At 48.2% G+C, this 24,067-nt stretch overlaps 6 protein-coding genes across 6 annotated transcripts; 3 read left to right on the top strand and 3 right to left on the bottom strand.

Moving 5' to 3' along the window:
• Nucleotides 1–1,113: 1,113 nt before the first annotated feature.
• N7466_000804 (NAD(P)-dependent oxidoreductase) lies at nucleotides 1,114–2,307 on the top strand (the record flags this gene model as incomplete). The annotated part of the gene is made up of 2 exons (XM_057160202.1): nucleotides 1,114–1,223; nucleotides 1,380–2,307. 2 exons carry the CDS (start codon nucleotides 1,114–1,116, stop codon nucleotides 2,305–2,307), a joined length of 1,038 nt encoding a protein of 345 aa, XP_057026450.1.
• A 1,231-nt stretch (nucleotides 2,308–3,538) lies between these two features.
• On the top strand, nucleotides 3,539–5,136 carry N7466_000803 (bZIP transcription factor; the record flags this gene model as incomplete). Its single annotated transcript, XM_057160201.1, has 2 exons — nucleotides 3,539–3,803; nucleotides 4,547–5,136. The coding sequence occupies 2 exons, from the start codon at nucleotides 3,539–3,541 to the stop codon at nucleotides 5,134–5,136; spliced, it is 855 nt and encodes a 284-aa protein (XP_057026449.1).
• A 2,022-nt stretch (nucleotides 5,137–7,158) lies between these two features.
• N7466_000802 (Eisosome component PIL1/LSP1 family protein) lies at nucleotides 7,159–8,592 on the bottom strand (the record flags this gene model as incomplete). The annotated part of the gene is made up of 4 exons (XM_057160200.1): nucleotides 7,159–7,766; nucleotides 7,839–8,022; nucleotides 8,084–8,217; nucleotides 8,475–8,592. 4 exons carry the CDS (start codon nucleotides 8,590–8,592, stop codon nucleotides 7,159–7,161), a joined length of 1,044 nt encoding a protein of 347 aa, XP_057026448.1.
• Nucleotides 8,593–10,166: 1,574 nt separating this feature from the next.
• N7466_000801 (uncharacterized protein) lies at nucleotides 10,167–16,029 on the bottom strand (the record flags this gene model as incomplete). Its single annotated transcript, XM_057160199.1, has 5 exons — nucleotides 10,167–10,195; nucleotides 10,269–12,107; nucleotides 12,228–14,056; nucleotides 14,113–14,932; nucleotides 15,012–16,029. 5 exons carry the CDS (start codon nucleotides 16,027–16,029, stop codon nucleotides 10,167–10,169), a joined length of 5,535 nt encoding a protein of 1,844 aa, XP_057026447.1.
• Nucleotides 16,030–17,037: 1,008 nt separating this feature from the next.
• Nucleotides 17,038–20,125, bottom strand: N7466_000800 (Disease resistance protein; the record flags this gene model as incomplete). Its single annotated transcript, XM_057160198.1, has 3 exons — nucleotides 17,038–18,350; nucleotides 18,398–19,095; nucleotides 19,167–20,125. 3 exons carry the CDS (start codon nucleotides 20,123–20,125, stop codon nucleotides 17,038–17,040), a joined length of 2,970 nt encoding a protein of 989 aa, XP_057026446.1.
• Nucleotides 20,126–22,144: 2,019 nt separating this feature from the next.
• N7466_000799 (glycoside hydrolase family 5 protein) lies at nucleotides 22,145–23,486 on the top strand (the record flags this gene model as incomplete). Its single annotated transcript, XM_057160197.1, has 6 exons — nucleotides 22,145–22,232; nucleotides 22,292–22,350; nucleotides 22,416–22,568; nucleotides 22,633–22,697; nucleotides 22,790–22,887; nucleotides 22,957–23,486. The coding sequence occupies 6 exons, from the start codon at nucleotides 22,145–22,147 to the stop codon at nucleotides 23,484–23,486; spliced, it is 993 nt and encodes a 330-aa protein (XP_057026445.1).
• Between the last annotated feature and the right edge of the window lie 581 nt (nucleotides 23,487–24,067).

Here is a 24,067-nt window from a genome sequence, read left to right as displayed (position 1 = left end):
GGCCTCAAGATAGGTAGTGGGTGCTCCTTGTGGGTGTGCATGACTGCCGCTGTATCGACCTGTTGCAAGGCATCTAAACCCGTCTCCTTCCAAGCAATGATAGCGGAGTTGAGACTGTTGGCTTCTCGAAACTGGTTCGATGTTTTCACTCTTTAAGTTCTCAATCGAATCTTCTACGCCAGGTCTTGGAGATGGGGTAATGTCACTAGGTGTTTTGCCACCTTGGGCTTTTAAGGGCATTCAATGATAGGTGTTGGTCGAGTTTAGCTTTGGAGGACGGCATGATGGTCAAGACACACAGAACACACACAAACAACTCGGACAATAGGTCCAGAGGCAACTGAAGATGGAAAACAGAATGGTAACAGAAAACGGATAATATTGGGGTTGGGGGAAAAAGAAGAATAGAAGTTACTCTCTCCGCCCGATTCAATCTAATAACTAATCCGGACCACACACAAAATGGTAGCTCTCGTAATAATGATGAGACGAAAATATTCTTCCAGCCCAGATTCCAACTCGGCTATCTCCATCGATCCCATATCTGCAATTTCAATTTAGCAAGATCGGAAACAACAAAACAAAATCCACCACAACTTCTCTATCTGAAGAACCCTGGAAATAAACGTCATGTCACGGACCAACCATTTTTCTTCCAGATCTTTGTCCAGCCTTCATGACCATGCAGACATGTAATTCTGGGCTTATTGCATTGGTCCGTGGGATGATCTGCAGATTCAGGGGCCCAAACATGGAGAGAAAAAGATAAGGAAAATGGAACTAAGGGCACTTGGGATTCAAGCACAGACATCACAAATATCTGTGTATCTAAGCTTAAATTCCTGTTGTTATCACCAACTTCAACCCTTCCAAGATTGGAAGGTGGATGCCCACCAGTTGACTTGTCTGGACTGCAGCTGACAAACCTTTGACCCCGCACCTCACCGGCTTGATGGTCCATGGATATATACTTACACGACTGCTAATCTGACCTCGGGATCTCACTTCAGGCACCATTTTTGTAACACTGAAGTCAAGTGTTGGAAGCTCACAGTGCTGCCCAAGTGTCAACATCTACAGCAACCTTCGGAGGACCTCGACATCACCGACACCATGCGGAAAGTCACCGTTGGAATCGTCTCGATCGGAGATATGGGTCTGGGGATGGCAAGGTTGCTCAAAGCCCACGGTTACCGAGTGGTCACGCTTGTGGAAGGAAGAAGGTATAGTATATCCACCTCGGCATACATCAATTGATGGCCATTCCTACCTAACATCCAATATTGAACTCTGAAAGGATTCAACATTTGAAATGTTGATTTTTTATGTCAATTTCCATTATGTTATGCAAACCCTAATCCTTGCTAAAAATCTTACAGTGAGCATACCTTAGCGCGAATCCAGGCCGCAGAAATAGAGGCGTTGCCATCAGACCAAGAACTAGTGGTGCAGGCGGACTACATTTTATCCATTGTTCCTCCTCGGAGCGCACTTGTCACCGCGGAGTGTATCGCAAAGGCTCTCCGACAGCCAGATACAGTGGCGAAACGAGAAGCGCTAGAAGAGGTGAATGGCCAACCGAGTCGCAGCCCACTCTACTTCCTGGAGCTCAATGCCACACCTCCCCGATTGGCGGAGGAGCTGGCAGCACTGTTTGAAACAGAGGCGGAAGTGGCCGCGTCCATCGGACCATCGGCTCGGTGCCACTTTGTCGACGGGGGAATCATTGGGGGCCCGCCGTCTCAAAATTCGGACGGGAAGTGGAAGAAACCCAGCGTGATTCTCTCGGGTGCAGTGGACCTACCCTCCACATGGGCAGCGTTGGCTGACGTCCTAAATATGAAGATTGTGTCCGAGCGGATTGGCTCGGCGTCCACTCTGAAGCTTTCTTTTGCGGCGCTGACCAAAGGCCTCACGGCCTTGTCGATCCTATCTTTCTCCACTGCGCAACGTGAGGATCTATTGCCTGAATTACTGGAACATCTTCAGCAGTACTCTCCGCACACGGCTGCGTTGGCCCAGTCCGGAGTGATTGCCATGAGTCCCAAGGCCTACCGATGGGTGGATGAGATGCACGGTATCGGAGAAGCCTTTGACCGAGAAGGTGGATGGGATGGCGTTGGTAGTAGCATCTATGGAGGGATTGCAGAAATCTACCGGACCATAGCCGAAGATACCCTTCTTGGCCAGGAACGCGTCGAGTCGCGGCGGCGCGGGACAACCGTGGAGGATGCCGCCACGATCATAGCAAGGCGTCAGAATCGGACAAACGTTGAGGAGGATCACGACATCGGACCTATGTCATAGGTCCCTGGAATAGGGTAGGGATGGCCCTAACAAAAAAGAAGTACGACGATCTAACCGGAAAGGAGGCATTGACCGAATTGAGTCGAGATGTGTAAAACCAGACCTCGGGAAGCTGACCCAGAAGTTTAAAGTGTTAGGTAAATAGGGTAAATCTCCATTTCGAAATATATTAAAAATGGAGACAAGTTTGAGACAAGCAACAAGCAAATAAGTACGGAGTAAAGAGAGGAAAAAAAGGCCAAGTCCTGGACGGAAAACGCCAAGCTTCGGGTGTAATTACCAGGAAAAAACGGATAATTTCAGTCCGCGTCATCTTCCCGGCTTAGTTAAGTGGGGTTTTCCCACTTTGTCCACTTGCGCGGCCCCGTTAACATTTAACCAGAGCGGAAAATAATACAAGTAAAAGTGGTTTTTAAATGTTTTGGAGACGACAAGTAAAACCCTACTTGAATCTGGGGATCTAAGATCATGAATCTTTAAATTCACATCTTTTCTCTCTCCTATTTACTTCCTCTATATATCTTCCTATACATCGGTATTCCTTCATACTCTCCATTATACTCCGTAACTATATTCGTTTTCTTCCCGTTCGGCCAGAGCGGTGAAGCGGGCTCTCAACCGACGAACCAGAACTCGCGATCACGACATTTCTCCATTCTATCAGATCATCGACTAGTTGATCTCGAGGCTTGAAGCTCTTGTTCTCTCACCCCCTTGTTCCCTTCCCCCCCTCTTCCCGTCGACGCCCCCTTTTCATTTAGGATTATTTGATTTTTTTTTACGTTTAATTCGTTTACTCCAACACTCTGATTCGTGTTAGACGACGTGGCGCGGTATGCGAAGCCCCCATCTCTGTGTAAGGTGATCGTGACCGAAATTCGCCCCAATTATCTCAATCCCGTCGTACCGTCTTGTCATTTAGTACGAGACTTTGCTTATTCCGGGATCGTCCCCTCTTCATCTGATCTGGGGTTACCGTGGTCCAAGTCTCACGATTGGAGTTGGCAAACTTCCCAATCCACACTCACGTTCTTCCTTGTTTCCCCTCGCGCACCTCGGGTTGACTGAATGCCCTAAACGCAAAAGGACCACACGCCATCGTCAACATCTTTGGGTTCTGGTTCCTTTTTGACTTTGGCATTTTTTTTTTGCTTCTTTTTTTTTGGTCTTTTGGTTTTTCCTATTTCTACATTCCATACCCCTCAACCTTGACAACCTTCTTTCTTCCATCATGCCTGAGGAGCATCCTCTTCCACCTGGTTCTGGTCCGCCTTTCGACAAGCTCGAAAACTTCAACTTCTTGTTTAGTCGGCACGATCCAGCAGCTTCAGCCAAGGCCCGACACTATTCCCTCGACACTGACACCGGGCTGGTCCCGTTTGGCAACGTGAACATGGATTACGATCAAACTGAAGGCATGGGCGGCTTGTCCGTTAGCTCTTACGATAGCATAGACGATGACCGCTCTTTGGATCTCCGGGGTTATCCTTATCATGGTATGTGCAAAAAAAAACATTTTTTTTTCAAGCTTTGACTTGGTGCGAGAGGTTGCATCTCTTGCGCCATCATCCTGCGTTATGGTTCGTTTTTGCTGCGTTTTGGCTTGGAGCTGGGAGGGGCCCAGCGGAGATTGAATTGCCCCCAAAAGATCCCTTCCCATTTTATCTGCAGTGATGAGTTTCCATTTCAATCCCATTTGCCCGTATTTCATTTGCCATGCCCGGAGTTCCGTGCAGGAAAAAAGCCATCTCCTTGGCCAGTCGATCTGGCGGTTGTGGTTCCTCTCTTCCCGGCTCCCTTCCCCCTGCCCAACATCAAAATTGCCTTTCCCCAGGTTTCATGCCCAGTTTTTACCCTATTTTTTGAGTTCAACCAAAGCTCGTGCCCACCCATGCGATGCAGCTCTAGAGACATCTGGAACTGCAGCGGAGTGATCTATCTCATTTATGGAATGAGATCATCGTGTTCCCACCCCCTAAAGGCCCCTCAGCCCAGGTCAATAGCGAGCACGCAATCCCGCATGAAAATGAGTGCAGAGCCACAGCTACCTCGTTTAACCGGGGGCTTAACTTGCACATCATCTCCCCCCTCCCCCTCATATGTGAACCCTGGACTTTATTTGATGTAAAGAATGATCGTGTGCATGGTCCGGGCGGCTCCCTTGATAGGGTTGCGGATCTCTCTCTCCCCAGCCTACGGATGAACCTCTCCACGATATTGAACTTGAGTCTTAACCAAGACAATTGCTTACTCCGTTCTTCAGCCCCTACTGGTGACAAGTCCATCAATTACTCTATTCCCGACCACATGATGCCGTACTCGGCTCACTCCATCTACCCGCCTGTGCCATTTGCGCCCGATGATCTCGGTCACGCCCCAGGGAATCTCACTCCCTCGGACGTCTCATCGTCCATCTCTCCGCCCAATGGCCAAATGGGCAATTCCAAGTACAGCACCTCCATCCCTGGGGACCGCATTGCTGCTGCCCTGGGTCAAGAGGAAGGTGTACGCTATGCCGCTGAAGAAGACCGACGTCGTCGCAATACGGCCGCCAGTGCTCGCTTCCGTCAGAAGAAGAAGCAGCGCGAGCAAGTCCTTGAACGGACTGTCCGTGAGACCACCGAGAAGAATGCTTCCCTCGAGGCCCGTGTGGCTCAACTCGAGATGGAGAACCGTTGGTTGAAAAACCTCTTGACTGAAAAACACGAAGCTACTACTCGGATGCCGCCGCCTCCCAAGGACAGCGGCGCCTTAGAACCGAAAGCATCTGGTGGCCGGGGTCAAAAACATATTCAGCCCAAAAAGAAGGGCGTGGGCACAGACGAGTAGGCACTTAAATTGAAGTTTAGTGTTTTTACTTTTGTTCTTTGTTCTTGCCTGCCTCTTCTTTTTCTGTTATATGTATCATCTCTTGATTCCACAGTCATCGTCGATTCTTGAAAGACCACGCTGATTTTTGCGCTGCTTCTTTTTCTTCTTCTTGTTACTGCTTGTTTGGAATAGAGTGTTTTTATGTCTCTTCCTCTCCCACTCTACATCCCATTATTTATCAAAAATGGATCAGAGAATATCCGAGGGGAGGGACAAACATTCTAATGACGATGTCACGACCTTTCTCTCTTATTCTCGTTCTCCGCCACTTCGGACCTTCCCTTCCGACCGTGGCTTCTGCGATTGATTCTTAGGGATGGTCTTTACTCCTACGCCTTTGCCTGTCGTTCTCGGAAACATCATCTTTATCATCTACACCATCCGATCCGATCCTCCTACCTCTTCCTCTCCTCTCTACTCCTCTCGATCCGAGTCCTATATCGCCTCTTTTCTTCTTCTTCTTCTCTGCCCCAGCCTTTGGCCTATGCTGGTATATATATTTCTGCCTGGGATTTGATTTGATCATCACCTCCGAAAACGATGTGTCATTCTCTTCACCTTCCTTCCCCCGCGGTCGGATCTACTAGGGAAGAGAGACGAGACGTTGCGGCGTGTGATGCGGTGTTGTGCGAATCGCAAGTTGCCCTTGGGGGCTGGGCTTTGCTTGGAAAGGAGGTCTTGGTTTAATTCGTGCTCTTTTTTCTTTGGGAATGCCGGTTGCTATTTTCATTATTTCATCTTGCTTTTGCGTTTTTATCATTGGGTTTTAAATTTGCTGTTGGCATGCATATATAAGAGGTACAGACAGACCTCAAGTGCTTCGTTGCTAGGACCGGAATCAAGAGTCCTGAGATTTTTTTTCTCTTCATACAATGTTTTGTACTTTTTTTTTATCGTAGATGCCCGGTACCTGATAGTACCTTGCCCGTTAGACATGTACCTAGCAGGTACCTGCCCAGGTAACTGTGCCTGATTCCAGATGTCAATGTTTGCCACCTTGCTGAATCCACCTTAATAGGCCCTAAGCATGGCTATTCCAGTGACCTTTGCCTCTTCCAAGGCTGTCAACTAGATATCCGCAGATTGCGCAAGTGCTTTGTGATATTATGAAATCGGGGCCCCAGCATTGAACATAGTACTGAACATAGTGCAAGTTCCATGGATGTATACACACTACTTTATAGATTACAGCAAGCAGTTTCATCAAAACACGATTTCATTAACACCTAGTGAATTACCCAGCTCCGACCCTCCTATCAGGCCGAAGACCAACAAGAAAAAAGCACTAAAAAGCCTAGCACAAGATGGTATTACATTAGAGAAAACACCAAGGGCAGAGAAAACAAACCCACAAATAACAGAGAAAAAAAAAACAAAACTAAAAAAAAGGAAAAATACCCGTGTATATTTCTCCAGTCGGTTTGTTCGCGCCCAGACAGGAAAAAGAATTTTCGAAAAAAGAAAATGGTAAATCAGGGTCCTCGACCCACACCAGGATGGACAAACTGGGGCAGAACAAAGCACGACCCACGGGTACTGTATCACGACATAAGGCAGGGGTCATCATGTGAATGAAAAAAAAAGAGAAACAATAGACAAAAAAGGGCAAGGGATTCGAGATCCAGGCTGTAACCTTTGAATTGCGTGACCGATTCAGATCAAATCAGTTAGAGTGAGCATGGTATGTCATTGCGGCGTTGGGGCCAAGAATGCAATGCCGGTCAGTGCATTTAGGCTGGATTCTTCATGTTGCAGATGCAAGCCCAGAATGACAATCACGACATAGCGTCTCGATCACGCAAGTGGAAGGAGTGTAGGAGGGTGATGGGGATACCGCCGAACTGGGGTATCCGGGACGTGCCGTTGAGTATTATCAAAGGTGATGAGGATCAGGAAAGAGATGGAGAACAAAATAACCGAGGGGCAAAAAAAGAAAAGAGAAACAGAATACTGGTATCTTTCGTTTTCTTTTCTCCTCGTTTAAGCGGCGATAGGCTCTCGCTCCTCCTCGCGGCCACGAATCTCACCCTCCAAAGTGCTGACACCATCCTCGCCGTCCTCGTAGCCGAGGTGCTGGTGCTGGTCCGCAGGCAACCAGGAATCCCGGTCTCCGGCCATAGGCGCATCCTGTTGGGAGAGATCAATGCCCTCGCGGTTCTTGAGGTTGTTGCGGTGGCGCTGGGAAAGGGTACGCGAGCGCTGGGACAGACTGGACTTGACGACGGCCTTGGAGTTAACCCAGTTACCGAGGGCATCCTCGCAGTCCTGGATGATGGCTCTGCTGGCGTCGTAGCCATCGTAGGCCTGGCGGGTCTCACCGGGAGTGACGGGGGTGTCGTCGATCAGGTCGAGGAGGTGCTTGCCGTATCCGGCGACGATGGCGACCTTCTCGCAGTGCTCGCGGAGGGCATCGAATTGGTACTGGAATGCGGCCTTGACCTTCTCGCGGGTGATGTTGGAGAGCTGGGCCTCGGCGACGAGGGACTCGGCTTCGGCGCGGACGAGCTCCTGCTCCAAGACGACGATACGGGGCGAGTTCGGGTCCTTGTACTTGAGCTTGGCGATCTCGTCGGTGATCTTCTGCTTGCCTGTGTGGGTTGTTAGTTCCGGTTTGGTTCATGACGGGGTATGGGTTGGAATGAGATCGAGGAGGCTCTTACGGTCTCGGCTGGGCTGTACGGAGGCCTCGATGTTACGGATGCTCTTGATGGTGACGCGGTACTGGTCGTAGCGGTCGACAAACATGTCCTCCAGCTCACCGATCTCGTAGATCAGCACACCAAGCTTATCCGTGACATCCGAGACGTCCTCGTCGCAGGCCTCACCCCAGAGGGAGAGTTGTTGCTAATGAGTGTTAGTTTGCTTGCTGCTTGAAACCCAACCCATCGATTGCCTCGGCACATACCGCGACCTCCATACGCTCTCGTGCGACCAGCTCCATACTGCGCATGGCGTTCTTCTCCATCTTGACTAGCTGCGACAGCTTGCGCGCAAGATCGGGGCCGAAAGCACCGGCGGCATTTTTACGGAATGCATGGCCTGAAGATGCAATTGTTAGCCACTGATATGCTCTGTAGGAATTCGGTTCCTTCTCGACTCGGATGGCGTGGTCTCTGGAGCTTTGCGGAGCTCTCGCTCCGCCGGGATGAGATGATTGGCGATTGGCGATTGGTGAGCGGTCAGGAAGTGCCCGATCAGGCAGCTTCAGGTTCGCGAATCCCCTCCCAGCCCAATTCCTCCAGAAACCACGCGATCGCGATCGATTGGAATGCCAGGAATTTTCTTTTCTCACTCACCCAATCCTCCCTTTCCGAGCCAGCGGTTCGACTTGGTAGTAGACAATGGTGGTGGAGGGTTCTCGACTTGGGAAGCGGTCGGGGCGCGCGATTGGCGCATAGAATAGGTACGATGCATGGTGAGGGTAGTTGTAGGTTGGTCAGGGGAAGAGGAATGGGTTTGGATTAAAGAAGAGAGTTGTACCTGCAGCGCTAGAAAGTTAGAAAAGGAAAGAAAAAATATGAAAATATGAAAAATCCCTCCAAACCAAGTGCCTTGCGACCTTGCGCAGTAGTGACGTGTGGTAAATGGGGAAAGAGGGGCTTGACTTACGACGGGATGTGACGGAAGCTGAACTGCAACCGTAGAGCTTTTTCAGATGGATTTTTCTTGACTTTTTCTTTGCCTGAGTTGAATGGAAAGAGAAAAGAGAATATAAGAGGAGCTCTGAAGGTGACGTCGACAATCGGTGAGCTTAACCCGATTAGGGGGGAAATGGAGTAGGTTTGTTCGTGTAAAAAAACGAGGTTGAAGAAAAGGCATAAAACTGCATAACCAGTCAACTAGAACTGCGCCTCCCCCAGTTTGTTCAAGCTAATGCCTCTAATGTCTGCACTAAGTGGTGTCCTAGGCAACTCAATTGGGCGCTAATGAGGCTGGATCCAATAGCGCTGGCTTCTGTCCTGTTTCTTTCTTAATTTCCCCCTCTATTTTCTCTGTTCGTTCTTTATTTTCTCTTTTATTTTCTCCTTTTTTTTTCCATTTTTGGGTTGCATTTTGCATTTTGAAGAAGTTCGATCGCCGACGTCATCGTTCCTTTGTCTGATGTCATCCACCTTCCCGCGTTCCTGTCGAATACTCGATAACCCTCGATGAAGATTCTGACTCCTTAATGTCATGCGATCATAGACATTGCATTGGCTATTCCCCTCGAGCAAAAAGAGGTACAAGGTACACGGTACCTCGAGTCATCGAAAACACAGGTTCCCGCTGATCGGTGGGGAGCTCGGAGCTCGGTATGCCAGGACACTGCTTATTTGGCGGATCGGTGGGGGAGAAGCAGATCCGGTTCCAAGGAAAAGAAGGGGCAGAGAAACAGCATGCACATGCTCAAACTGCAGGGGAGATTCGGATCTTCATGACGCGTCTATCTCCTAATCTTCTTTCCATGCTTACCGAGTACTGTCAAGCACTGCTAGCCCTGTTGTTTCTTCCAGCCACATCTCCATAGTGGAGACACATGAAGAATGTGGCGTTTTTTGAGTCTCGGTGTCTCACTCGGCTTTTCTGGAAACCAAGATGGAGCTAGTGAGGAGTCCATCTCGATAACCCCTTTCGAACCACGATCGGGTTATCTACAGATAAGAAGAATTTGCCGCTATCATCAAGATTCAACACTTCGTGATGGCCGTTTTGAGCGACTTCTCCCAAGGTAAAAGGCAGAACATTCAACATTCAACTCTTCCTACCTAATTCTTGTGTAAATTACATGCATGTACATCCCTCTCCAGACTCATCATTCTGCTGTACAATTTCATGCCCTGGTTGTAGACAGGTGACTTGCCAGTCTTTGCATTCCCTGCAGATCTCAAAGGAGGAACATTGCTGACAAGAGTAATGATCATTTGAATTATCCGACAGGGGAACCATGCAGACAGCACATGTGTCATCAGATCTCTCTGGAACTTTGAGCTGCTCATCATCTGATGGAATCAAAGGAGCTCCAACGTCTGTGCAGGAGCTGGAGCCACGAGTCAATAGCTTCAGTATGTGACTTTTATTCCTTCTCGTGGCTTCGACGATCGCCGATCGACCATAGATATCCTTGGTCTCTGGATCGGTATACGCATCTGGTATCTCCAACAATGCTGCAACAGCTCGTTTCATCCCCAGAGCTGTGGCAATTATCAGGGGTGTACGCTCATATGCATCACGGCAATGTGGGCTGCTTCCGGCTTTCAATAACAGTAGAACCAGGTCTTCCGCATACAGGCTGAGCGCAGCCAGTATTGGTGTTGATCCATCTGCTGGATTTGGATCTGCCCCTCGCTGTAGGAGGATATTGACCGTTCCCTCCACTGCTTTAGAGCCTGGCCAGTCAGATATCCTGGATGAGTCGTGACGGTAAACGTCCATATGTCGCCGAAGGGCCCATGTAAGGGGTGCTTCACTGGAGCCCTCAACTTGGTTTGGGTTGACATTATTATCGAGAAGAATTCTCACAATGCTTTCATGTCCATCCAGAGCTGCTAAGCATATTGGTCTGACACCAAATTGGTTTCGGGGATCTGAGTCCGCCTTGTATTCAAGTAATACTTCAAGTAGATCAACCGCCCCATTGTGAGCTGCAAAAGCCAAAAGATTCCAGTGATAATATTTCTCTTGGATACTGAGATTCTCAAGGCCCAAGTCCTTCAAGTCTAAATCTTGGGAGTGATCACCAGAATTAGAGGCTGACTCTTCGGGTTCAAGCGGCTCTTCGGGTTCAAGCATAGGAGTATCTGTGCTGTTGGGATCGGCACCTCTCTCAAGAAAAAGTTTTGCAATCGGCGTATTCTCGTGCCTAAGTTGAGTCACACAGTGAAGCGGAGAAAGCCTGAGATCGTCTTTTGCATTGATATCAATGTTTTCAAGTAATTTATGCTCCAACAAAAATTGGACCATTGCAGGAGACTTGGAAAGAACGGCCCAGTGAAGGACATTGAGACCGGTTTTACCGACCAGAGGTGGATCGTTGACATTGGCCAAAATGAAATCCACAAGATCGGTATTTCCACTTGTGACCGCCAAAAACAAACTATAGCCAATGCTGGATTCCGGTGAAAAAAGTCGCTTGAAGATTAGTCTGAACATGTTCAAATTTCCGTCTCGTGCTGGGGCTGCAAGAAGATCTGAAAGTGACTGTGCGGCAAGGACTTCTTCCCCAAGAGCGTTCAGTACCAATTCAGCCATGTCGACATTTGTGGATGCCACTGCGCCTTGAAGAAGACCAGAGTTCTCGGCTTTGATAGCCAAATTTTCTTCAAGAACCCTTGAGACCAAATCGCAATTCCCCATTGCTGAGATCCAATAAAAGGGACTTTCTCCACAACTTTCAATCTTTTTACGGCCCAAGCAGACGAGCTCCAAAAACGTATAAACTCTTTCGTCAGTAAATGAGCTTAGCTTTTCACCCCAAAGGCCGCGGGCAAGCATGGCCAGCTCTGGTGGCCGTTGGTCGGGGGATAAAGGCTGACTACACATAGCTATGAACATCTGCAAACACTCCCTAACCTCTTCCAATTCTGGGTGAAACTGTTGGGGTGACGGGTTTGCCCCATGTTCAATCAAGAGTGTCGCAATTTTGACAAAGACTTCATAGTCGTGATCTCCAGGGATAAAGTGTTTGGCCGCTGAGCTGGTTATGAGGCAAACATCTTGGGCTATTTTGAATAAAGGAGTGCATTGAAGAAGATTCATGGCGTCCGGGTCTGCACCTTGCGCTAGCAATAACTCGCATAACTCTGGACTAAGATGCTTGGTTGCACCAAATAATGCCGTCTCATGTATAGCGTTGGTCTGAAAAACATCTGCTCCTTTGGACAAGAGAAGCTTGACAGTTTCTACAGATCCACTCTCAACTGCCCCGAACAATGGGGTGTTCCCAGCAATATCTGGCGTGTTGATTGATAAGCCTGAATCCAGGAGAAGCTCCAAAATAGATGGTTTTGCCTATCGTGATGCAGGAAAGAGTGCAGTCTGAAGATATTTATTCTGAAGCTTTGGGTTCGCACCCTGCTCAAGAAGAAGCTGCGCAACCTGAGTATTCCCAATTTTAGATGCAACAAACAGGGGTGTTTCTTCTTTTCCATTTCGTTGGTTAGGATCAGCACCGTATGAGAGAAGCTCATATACCACATCTGAATGTCCCAACCGTGTCGCACGAAACAGAGCAGTCTCTGGAACAAAAATCAAATTGGTGGACAAGGCCCCAGGACTAAACATGGTCATCATTTCTTCTAAGGATACGGGCTCCAGAGAATTCACATAGTCGTCTGAGCGTTGCAGTGAAGATGGCAAATATTTGAAATTAGGATCCGCTCCGGCTTCGAGGAAACGACGGACAATTTTGCTATCTCCAGCTTCAATAGCATAGCAAAGAGTCGAAGGTGAGGCTTCAAGTGTGGCTCCTCTTTCAAGAAGTATATTCACTAGCTCTTCGCTCCTTCTTGCCACCGCAGCGGACAGAGGAGTATCACCCTCGGAGTTTTCAAAATTTGGATCCGCTCCGTGATCTAGGAGAAGAACGGCGGCTTCCGTGTGTATGCTAGAAACAGTGTCGATAAGAGGGGTGCCCACAGGATCTGCCACCCTGTCAAATAGGAAAATCGGCCCATGTTGCTCAAGAGCGTCCGCTGCATTTAAGAGCGAGTCAGCCATGGAACTATCATCGAGATATTCCTTCGCTTTTGGCTCATGTGAGTAGTTGATTTCAACCTTTTGGGAAACCAGAAGCTTGATCATTGCGATCTGTCCAGTAATTGCTGCATAGGCTAAGGCGGATCTTCCCATGTTATCGCGAATATCAGGAGAGGCGCCATGCAAAATCACGAGCTCGGCGATTTGTACATATCGACCAGCAGCCGCATACATGAGCAGAGATTTTCCTCCAATGTCTCTGACGTCTGGATTTATACGGCAAGATTCAAGAAGTACCCGTGCTGATTCAACGTGTCCATTTTCAATTGCCCACACGATAGGTACTTTTCCCATGGAGTCTTTGATATTGACATCTTCATCTCGAGAGAGATAATGAGCAAGAAGCATATCAAGATTGAAGTAGCAAGCGAGGTGGATCTTTGTCAAGCCGAATGAAATACTCCACGGAATACGTTTTCTCCTCAGTGGGTTCTGTTGAAAGTAGTGATAGAGCTCAATGATCATAGCCTGACTGGCTGCCTGAACGTTCATTTCTAGCTCCAAGAACCGCACACATAAAGCGAAGAGGTCCGGGGACCTTTTGATCAGTGTCGAAACATGTGCTCCCCAATACAAGGCACAATAGGTAAGAAGAGGATAGCGCTCCTCCCTCAGAACAAAGCTCGATTCGGCACTGCATCGTCCAGTGGAGAAAGCGTGGAAGCTAAGATAGGTTATGATAACTTTAGCCATTTTTTCTCCGGAATCCTGAAGATAGCTGCTCTTTGATAAGTATGTCTTTGTGGTGTAGTGTACCAAACGCACGATGCCGGTATTTCGATCAAATGCAACAAGACCAGCGCAAATGCTTTCAATGACATTTATATCAACAAATGCTTCCCAGTCAAGGTTTTTCATCCCTGGCCGGGTGACGATAGCGTGTATGAGTTGATCGGCTGTTAGAGCTGTCTTGCTAAAAGTGAGCCAAGACAGAGCTTTCAACGCCAATTCAGACGCAGACCCTTCACCTTCAGATTCTTCATCGGACTCTCCTCCTGATTGGGATGTAATCCGTAGCATAGCCTGATCATATGCTAGTTTGAGACCGGTTGTACCTCGAGGCAATTGAGTTATTGCGCTCTTAACTCTCTTAATAGTCAAAAAGTCCATCAGATGATTCATGTGCAATTTTGCAAGTAGAAATCTAATAAAAGTGAGTGATATATTGCAAAGTCGAGGAAATTCCAAAGTTAGTCTTACACTCCATCCGCAGCTTTGATAACCCCTCCTTGAACGTGCTCTTGAAATTCGAGGGTTTGTGAAGTTTTCGAAATACGAAGCTGGGGCATTCTTTCTTTCACATATTTCAGTATATCATCGTCGTGAGCCCGAATTTCTTTCGTGACAAAAGGAACAAAATGGGATGAAATATCCTCATTGTATCGCGATGTCACGAAGACTTTGACGTGAGTATGTTCGCGAATTTTGCGCAAGGCCTCGAAGAATAATCTCGAGTCTTCTCTGTCTGCAGAGTAATACTCATCAAGAGCATCAACGACCAAGAAGACAGAGGAATATGACCCAATGGCATCCTTTATAACTGCTTCCACCTCCAAAGGTTGAGGTCTCGTAGACTGTGAGCTGTGGGTCTGGAAAAGTTTCAATACACACGGCAGCAAATCTGCATCTGGAGAGCGAAGCGCAAGTTGCCGAAGAAGACTGAGCAACAACTCGGACTTTGTCTGTCGATGTTTTGACTGGTAGCTGCAAAATTCAAAAGCAACTTTTATATCTGAGTTGTCTTTGAAAGTTTCCCTCGAATGCTCTATCACGATTGAGGCCATAAGTGTCTTGCCAGAGCCTGGAATCCCAGGACAGAACAAAGTGCGATGTTCGCTATTGCCATTCATCCACTGAGTGAACTCTTCCGAATTTATAAGCCAACTGCCTGTTCCTTCTTGTCTCAGGCTGATGTTGTCATTTTGCTGGTCAATGAAATCTACTGAGCTGATCCAATCAAGAACCTGTTTGGTTTCTTTAGTTGCCACAAATTTTCCAACTTTGGTCACTTCGGTATGAACTATCTGAAATATTAACAGAGATTCTTCATATCCTGATATAATGCATATATCAAAGCTCTCGGGCCGAATCTTGCTGACCTTCTTGCACTTTCTCCAGTATTGCCTTCACCGTCGGCTCTCCGTCCACGTCCTTCACCTGTACATGTTCCAAATATTCCTTTGCGCACGCAGCAGCCACAGCCGCGGCATACGGCTGCCATCTATCGTTTTTGTGAGAGTCTGCATAGTCCGAGATACCCCGGATCACCACGCAAGGAAAGTTGTTCATCAACCCAGCGGCCTCCATCTCCAAGCACAATGCGCCGTGCTTGTCTCGAATCTCATCACGCAGAATCGAATCTTTGACGACCATGTTTCCAGATGCAATTGTTCCATAATGAATGAGCGGCGCTTCATCAAATCTGTTCTCCCGCTCTATAGCCTCTGAATCTTCACACTTGGAGCATTTATTCCCTCCAACATGAATGTAATCAGCCTTGAAAAAGCGATCTAGATCTGATTCCGGCTTGGTGTATCCCTTCTTGCGCATGAATGGATGTTTCTCAATCATTTGGCCCACATAAAATGGTATCTTATTTTCTTCCATCTCGTGCTGCGCCTGCATTGCCGCAAGAGCCGAGCTCAACGAGCGAGGAGGCGGAGCCAGGGCAGATCGAGTCTCAAAAGATCCATCAGCAAGTCTTTTGCCTAAATCATAAGCGACCACGCCCCCGGTCTTGGAGCTGCTGCTGATAACAACATCTCCCAGGCGGACATCATGTTCATCTTGGCTGTCATAGTCCGGAATTCCGGCACCTATGCCAACACAAAGTCCGATTCGGGTTTTGGGAAAGGTAAACAGCATGTCCTTGACAGAAGCGGTGGCGGAGGAGGAACCGAGCTGATCCTTGGGTAAGGAAGCAATGATGACTTTGAAGTTGCCAATTGTCCCCAATGTGTACCTATTTTGGTCCGCAGCGGCTGGTGAAGTTTGTGGCTCTTTATGATCTTCTCCATCAATCATACCCCTCGCTGCAGCTAGCTCGACGGGAAGAGCACATATCCAGCCGACCGTGTATTCCTCATTCAAATACGGTGATTTTCGAGGGCTAGACATGGTGTCTGGAGGAAATATCTCTCGAATAAACTTTCTCTTCGTACCACTCAAGAGTGTCATGCCTATTGAGAAATAAATATGCTGTTTTGCATGGATGACTGTATGAATGCTTTCTCATGTACCAGGGGATGTTGTGTCTCCAACTGACATATAAACTGAGATCTCACAAAGTTAAAAGACGACCCCGTGGTAAGAGCTGCATGGCTTTGGGGGCCAAATTGATTGCAACTGACGGGGCTTGGGTAATAGATCGGGTTTACATGCATCCATGGCATGGGCGCTAGCGGCCATCTAGTTGAGGATCTGGTACTTAGTAGTTTGACCTCGGTCATCTGAATATGACTAGGATGTCTGGGAATTGCCATTGAGCGCGCTTTACAGTTATTAGCGAAATCTGCTTCCGCCTTATACTGTCGAAACATTGTTTTAATGAGAGCCCTACTGCTAATATAGTGTCAGAGAGGGGTCAGGTGACCCCCTCTGGGTATATCCAGTGCTTGCTTCCTTCCTTCCTTTTCCATTCTTCTCCTCATCCCCCCGAGAGAGATTGTCCATAGCCAATCCAGTTGCTTTTCTCTCTCCGTTCTTTCCTTTCCCTAAGCAGCGGCTATATTCCACCGCTGACAGATAGCGGTGGATAAATTTACTCCACCGTCATTTATAACTAAATAGCCCTTGTTATTTTGGAACGATACTAAACATGTTATTGATGACGGTGTAAATTTACGAACCCCCGGGTGCTCTAGACATCTGGAGGATTCCGTCGACGTATGTGAAGATAGACGGCTGCTTCGGCCAATAAAAATGCTTGATACGTCCCCAGGCGCCAGAATCCCGCTGAGAGTAAATCAGCATCTTGAGCTGTGCTACTCCAATTTTGCACCATGGTGAAAAACATTTGAAGCCCGTACATATATAATAAGAGAGACTCAAGTGCTAAGAACTACTAGCACTTGAGTAGTTGGGGGGGCCTTTCTGGATTCGTCGCATGCACATGTGGAGTGCTTATTAAGGCTTATACATACCGGAGAGCTTGGCTCTCAGTTTCTTCCATTTTGTCCCCCGGTTTGTTGTTTTCTTTTGAACAGGCTCTTTTCTGCCAGAATCCTCACATGTGTGAAGCTCTAAAGAGCTTAATTTGTTGGAAAGCCGAGAATACCGTTCGCCATACTGGCCCCAAACAGCCTCAGCGCCCACCAATGCTCGCTGATAATACAGCAGAGCAGTATCAACCTGCCCGTTCCTCTCATATAGAAGGCCAAAATTCTCCAGAGTATTCAAGGCAGGGATATAGGTGAAAGTCGAGGTCGCCCCCAAAGCCGCCTCATAGCCTTCCAGCGCTCTTTTGTACATCGCCTCTGCCTCTTGGAGCTGGTCTTGATCCGCGTAGAGAAGACCGAGATTGTTGACGGTATCCAGCGTAGATGTGTGTTCTCGTCCCCATACCTTATCGAAGCCTTCCAGCGCTCGTTCGTACATCGCCTCTGCCTCTTGGAGCCGGCCTTGAACCGCGTAGAGAACACCGAGGTTATTGACGGTATCTAGTGTCGTTGTGTGTTCTCGTCCCCCCGCCTTCTCATAGCCTTCCAGTGCTCGTTCGTACATCGCCTCTGCCTCTTGGAGCCGGCCTTGATCCGCGTAAAGCAAACCCAAAGAATGCAGACGCCCTGCAGCCTCACCTTCAACTTCTATATTTCTTATTGTCTCCAAACATCTGTCTGCATGTGCAATAAGCCGCCGTTGTAAGAGCCAGAATTCACGTTCGTCTTTCCCGGGCACATGCGCCGCTACACATTCAACTGCTATCCAGGCCATATTCTTTTCAATCCCTTGGTTCAGGACATGAATCATCCACGAATGAACGCAGCCGTGTACGCTATACCCTCGTGACTCCACTCTCTGTAATGTGGTAGTCGGATCAGCTTCAACGAGCCCGTGACTGCACAAAATTCGTAAGCTTGCGTGAAATGTGAGCTTGTTCTTTGTCAGTGCGCCCAGCCATTCCGGCTTTTCCGGGCCACTATACTCCAACAGCTCATACCACAAGTCTCCACTAGCAAAATACGCCCATTGTCGGAGAAGCATAGCTGCAATTGGACTCTGCTGCTGAATATATCGATATGAGAGATTCCATGTTGAGTACAACGTTTGATCGTATGCCGCCAGTTGCGGCGTCTCTTCGTGTAATTGCTGCCATGATTCTCGGTACAGCTGGAGATACTCGGTGCAGCTAATCGAGACTTGCTCTAAGTATGCGCCAGCTGTCGCGAGGGCCAGCGGAAATCCATCAAGCTTCCTCGCAAGATCAGTAGCTGCAGGGTCTGCTCAATATTAGTAATTGATATTGGACCATATCGTCCTTACTCACCTTGTCTTAAATTTTCACGGCCAGAGACGGAAGCCAGGACCTCAAGGCTATCATTGATATCCTCTAGCTTGCGTAAGTGAAGAGTCTGGCCTAGCTTTACTATAGAGGACCGCGTGGTCACAATGATGGCACCATGGTCGGTCTCGGGCAGGAATTTCTGAAGATCAAAAGCCTTTACAAGATTTTCGTCGTCATCGCTATATATACCTGCCTCGACAGAGGAAGTATAGCTTGTGCCTTTCTCTGTCCGGTTGCCTGATAGGGGATTATCATAGTTATCATAGACGATCAACCAACGATCGTTCATCGGGTCGTCCAACCATCGTCTGGCCGCTTTCACCGTCTCGTCCAGATCTTGGCTCTCCAAAGCAGCTGCGATGTATACAAGAGACGGATGGTGGCGTAGAATCCACTCAGCTGTGCGAGCGAGGCTTTGCTTCAATGCTGTTTCATCTCTTGCATTCAGCCATATTGCCGCCGAGTAATGAGACCGATTCCGTTTGATATATGCGATGGCTAGCTGCGTCTTGCCAATTCCACCCAACCCATGCACGACGGCGGTACGGCGTCCAATAGTCGTGTCGAAGATCTCTTCCATCCTCTTAAGCTGATCTTCTCGTGCGATGAACCGGGTCACTTCGGATATCTCGGATAGATTAAGCGGGAGCTCGAAAGTAGTATGCGTCGGATTCGGATTTCTAAATAATGCATCCATGAGCTATATAAGCATATATGTATTGTCTCTATATTGAGACTGTGAGAAATTTACCGTTGCACCTCTTCAATGGACATATGGAAGAATAGCTGTCGTGCATAAGCGGCTGCTACCGCCGCTGCGTAACCATGCCACTGGTCATTCTTATGCGAGTCGCAATAGTAGGAGATGCCTCGAATCACCATACAGGGGAAATCGGTAAGGGCTCCTGCTGCCTCCATTTCAAAGCATAGTACCCCATGTTCCTGCGCCAAATCGTCTCTCTTCTTAGCATCCTCTATCGCCAACTCTCCTGAAGCTATTGTGCCTCGGTGTACAACAATAAACGAGTCTTCTTCCTCGTCTGTCGGTCGCTCGATACGCTGCCTCGGATCACACCCACTATCTTCACATGGTATCCCTTGCTGCCCATGTGTATAGTTGGATGGGTATAGATAGTCATTCGCGGCGCCAGGGAACTTGAAGCGGCGAAGTCTTCGACGGCTAGTTTGGATTCGCTCCAGATTCCCCCAAACTGGATCATCATCCACCCGCTGGCGCCGGACAGCCAATTCCCGTGCAGCGTTAAGAAGGGCGGTTGGCGGGGCTTCGAGGAAACCTTTGCGTTCAAAGTGACCCTCCTTCGCCTTTCCGTGATCGTACTGTACTGCTCCAGAGTGTATACCAGTCGGTTCACTAACGACCACATGTCCTAGACGGATCATTCCACACTCGGTCTTTGTCGGTACGCCGCCCCCAATCCCAACCAGCAGGCCATATTTGAGGTTTGGAAATGTCATCCTCATTTGAGTGACGACAGTAGCGGCGGAGCAGTTCCCCGCCCGAGGTAGACCAGCGATGACAACGTTATGGTTATTGATGCTACCGAGGTTGTAAACGTTCGTGTCCCCGCTTGGTTGCGGAAGGGGTTGATGCTCCTCATCTAGCATCTCCATTGCCGCAATCTGTTCCACCTCTAACGGGCATATCCATCCCACGCGGTAGGAATCGCGGTTCAAACATTTCAGTGACATTTTCGGCGGCACGGTTGGCGCCCCTCGTCAAGATTCTAGGTGAAGGGTCGTGTTCGTAGATTCCTGCTCATCGGCGTCGATATCGTGGCAGTCGTAGAGTGAAATACTGTTCAAGGTAAGTGAAGACTCCAGCAAGAAGACTGAATTGCGAGGGGCGCAAAGCCTTGCAATTATCCACTAGCATCAGGACTAAAGGGGCGCAGCACCTAAGCGCCCTCGAAGTGCGTTCTGGGGAACGTGCAGCCAACTGGACACGAACACGATTCATCAGACTGTGAGAATGACCAACTGCATATGACCCCGGTCATTGACGAATGCTCGTACTGTTTAAGCCACAGGAGGCTCAATGGTTCTTCTATCCATACTAAGCCTTGGGCGAGCAAGACATGTTTATGATCTTATCCAAGCAAAGAGAGAATCCAAGCTGTTAGCGGCGTTTAACATAATGGAATTATTTTCGTATCCACTATATTCCGAACAATAAATCTGGTTGACAGAATAAACCACGTCGTTGGTCGCAAAAGCCCAGCGGGGCAACAACAGAAGGAGTGTGGGCCCTGGGGGCTGAAAAAAGTCAGTACACGTGACGCGTGCTTTCGTCCATGTGGGCGATAAATTCGTGCGGTAGAACTGGCCGCGTTCCACCACGTTTTTTTGTGCAGCTGGAGGAATAGAAATGGCGCCTTGAAAGCTTGAAACATGGCGGCACGACCTAATTCATGATATGACACAAGCCACCGAGACTTACACCAATGCACAAATCGCCAAAGCAGCCCACGAGCCCATATCCATTAAGCCCATGTGGGCCATGTCTGTAAAGCGATTTTATGTGTTTCCATTTCTTATCTTTACGTCGAACTGCTATACTGGTTGTGTATGAAACTCATCTTTTATTATCGCATCACATGCTCTCAACTTTCAAAGTCTCTCTACCTCATTCTTTGCCTGCGAATGGCAAATACGGATGCAATATTTTCCGCAACACCATTACCACTTGAGATCGCAAAAATTGAATTCTCATCCACTGATATCGCAATGTATTAGTGCTTACTCGATTTTTCGTCAATAACATTTGAACCCGAACACAAAGTGTACTAGGTAATTCATGGCATCTTACCTCTTTATCACCAGAGTGCTCATGAGGGTCATGCAGATGTCCCATGAACTCGTCACCATAATAATGGATTATTCCAGTGGTCATGAACCCAGCACTTACTAATCAATTACGCTGCATAACAATTGAATTCAATTGTCTAGTACATAGTATAGCTAGCCACACATAGGTATTATGCGGAACTCTATCTCATGATGGTCTCTGCCTGCCATGTTGGGCATGATAAAGACAAAAACCTTACCGCAACCCATCCATTCGACTTAGAGTGATCAAATGCTCTAGAATAAAGTACTGGTATATTGAGATCTCATCCTCATCAAGGTCCCCGCCGGCAATTCTTCACACCCCAGTGCAGATCGATTCCCGAAAAGCCACGGGTCATTTGGCGCACACTTACCCGGGACTAAAGAATCCTACCTTGTCAACGCCACCTGGGCCCTGAAGAAAAGCTTGGACGCAGTTTTTCAGAGAGTGTTGGCATTGTTCAGAGTATGTAATAACCAAGTAGACTGTTTCAGGCCAAGACCTGGCCAAGAATCTTGAAACTGGTCAAACTCTCAGAGGGGCCATTGCTTGTCATGAGGTGACTTCTTTGGTGGGAATTCTTCCATGGCCTGTTTCCCTCCATATATACTACCTACTACTAAGTGTACCCCGCAAGCCTGATCGTCGTCAATCCGGGGCACTTCCCCTTCATATCTAAAATTTTATGGGGTGACTACCGGACGGTCTGCTCCGTGTCTCATTTCGACTCCGTTTATACGCTAACTGGTTTGACTCCATGTTGCATGTTCAAGACCTCACACGGAGGTATAAATTGGAGGTTTTCTTCAAGAGCAGAAGAAAATGTTTCGACATAAGTCGGCAAAGAAAGAAATTTGGTGAATAACTGACCTGACGGAAAAATGAGATTCGGGCACTTTGCTCTCTTGGCTGCTGCCTCTGTGTCGGCATCCCCGCTGAAGAAGGCAAAGAAGGCTTCTTCATTTGAGTGTTGGTGTTTACTTCCCGGATGAGGCATTCCCCAATTATAGAACTGATGGCTTATTTAGGGTTTGGGGCCAACGAATCTGGTGCTGAGTTTGGCACAGACGTGTTTCCTGGTGTCTATGTAAGTTTTGAAAAATTGAAGTTAGCTGTAAGCGAAACCTCCCTGACCTTGACCCATATTGACAGGGAACCGACTATATTTTCCCCAGCACGAGCACCATTCAAACCTTGATCAATGATGGCATGAACATCTTCCGTGTAAATTTCTACATGGAACGGCTAGTCCCGACTGTCATGACGGGATCTTTTGATGCGGAGTACCTGAGCAACTTGACATATGTATGTGACCGGTCCAACTCCCCAACTCCCCAATTTCCCGTATATTGGAGATTGACAAGGGCAGGTGGTAGACTACATCACGAACGCAGGTGCCCACGCGGTTCTGGACCCACACAACTTTGGTCGATAGTAAGCCAATTGAAATCCCTACCTGGGCACTGAGCCCGCACATGTCTTCAAGACCAAGAACTGCTTAAGCTGACAGTGACCTGACTATCAAGCTATGACGACATCATCACAAGCACCTCAGACTTCCAGACGTTCTGGCAAAACGTTGCAGGACAATTCAAGTCGAACGAGTTGGTGATTTTTGATACCAGTAAGAACCCCAGGCGGTTATATACCTGCCATCACAAGCATAGAGCTCACACTTACAAACCACACACAGACAACGAGTACCACGACATGGACCAAACCCTCGTCCTAGATCTCAACCAAGCTGCCATCAACGGCATCCGCGCGGCCGGCGCAACAAGTCAATACATTTTCGTCGAAGGCAATTCTTACACAGGCGCCTGGACCTGGACAGAGTACAACGATAACCTCGTCAACCTCACAGACACAGAAGACAAGATCGTCTACGAGATGCACCAGTACCTTGACTCGGATGGATCGGGTACGAGTGCGACTTGCGTGTCGAGCACGATCGGTCAGGAGCGCGTGGAGTCCGCGACAGCGTGGCTTATCGCCAACAACAAGGTCGGTATATTGGGGGAATTTGCTGGTGGCGTGAACACCGTTTGCGAAGAGGCAATTACGGGGATGTTGACTTATTTGGAGGATAATTCGGCGGTTTGGAAGGGTGCTATGTGGTGGGCGGCGGGTCCGTGGTGGGGAGATTACATTTTCAGTATTGAGCCGCCCACTGGAGTAGCTTATACAGGGCTGTTGTCGACGTTGGAGCCATACTTTGCCTAAGTTCCGAGCCTCTGAGTGCTTGAAGTTGTACCGGCACGAGCAAGCATTCAGTGTGGGGGTGCCGATATTTAACATTCAAATGTTCGGAATGAAATCTTCAAATTTCTCTCATCAAGATAGTATTTTGTAGGATATGGGCCATCAATGGAGACTCAGGATCTACTATGTAGTCACTCCAGGGCTTTTTGATAGTACTAGTTAGTTACCACAGCGACAATGTCTAAGCAGCGCTCACGCTAAACCAAAACGGGTGAGATTACCCAGCCGCGTGATTCGCCAGTTCGTGTGATGCATCCAGAATCTGAGCATGGAAGCATGGAAGAAACCTGCAGGCCACGGCATCAGGCTTGGCAGGCATGCATCTCCATGTCATAGCCATGATATCCACGCAAGGTTCGGCGCAGCTAGATAACTGCCTAAAGTTCAGTATGGCCTGCTGCACATGTATGTAGGTTCGGTCTGGATGGATTGAGTAGCCATGGATACTAAGCCCCAGAAAACTTTATCTTAAAAAATAAATATAGAAACCGAGAATGTGGTTGACTGCCGAAACATTGAAAAATCAGCAGAAGACCCAGAAA

Source organism: Penicillium verhagenii, assembly GCF_028828195.1.
Source record: "Penicillium verhagenii strain IBT 33310 chromosome Unknown utg000002l_segment0_segment0, whole genome shotgun sequence".
NCBI classification, from domain to species: domain Eukaryota; kingdom Fungi; phylum Ascomycota; class Eurotiomycetes; order Eurotiales; family Aspergillaceae; genus Penicillium; species Penicillium verhagenii.
The sequence above is the reverse complement of the archived record's forward strand: the minus strand, read 5'-3'. Positions and strand labels throughout refer to the sequence as shown.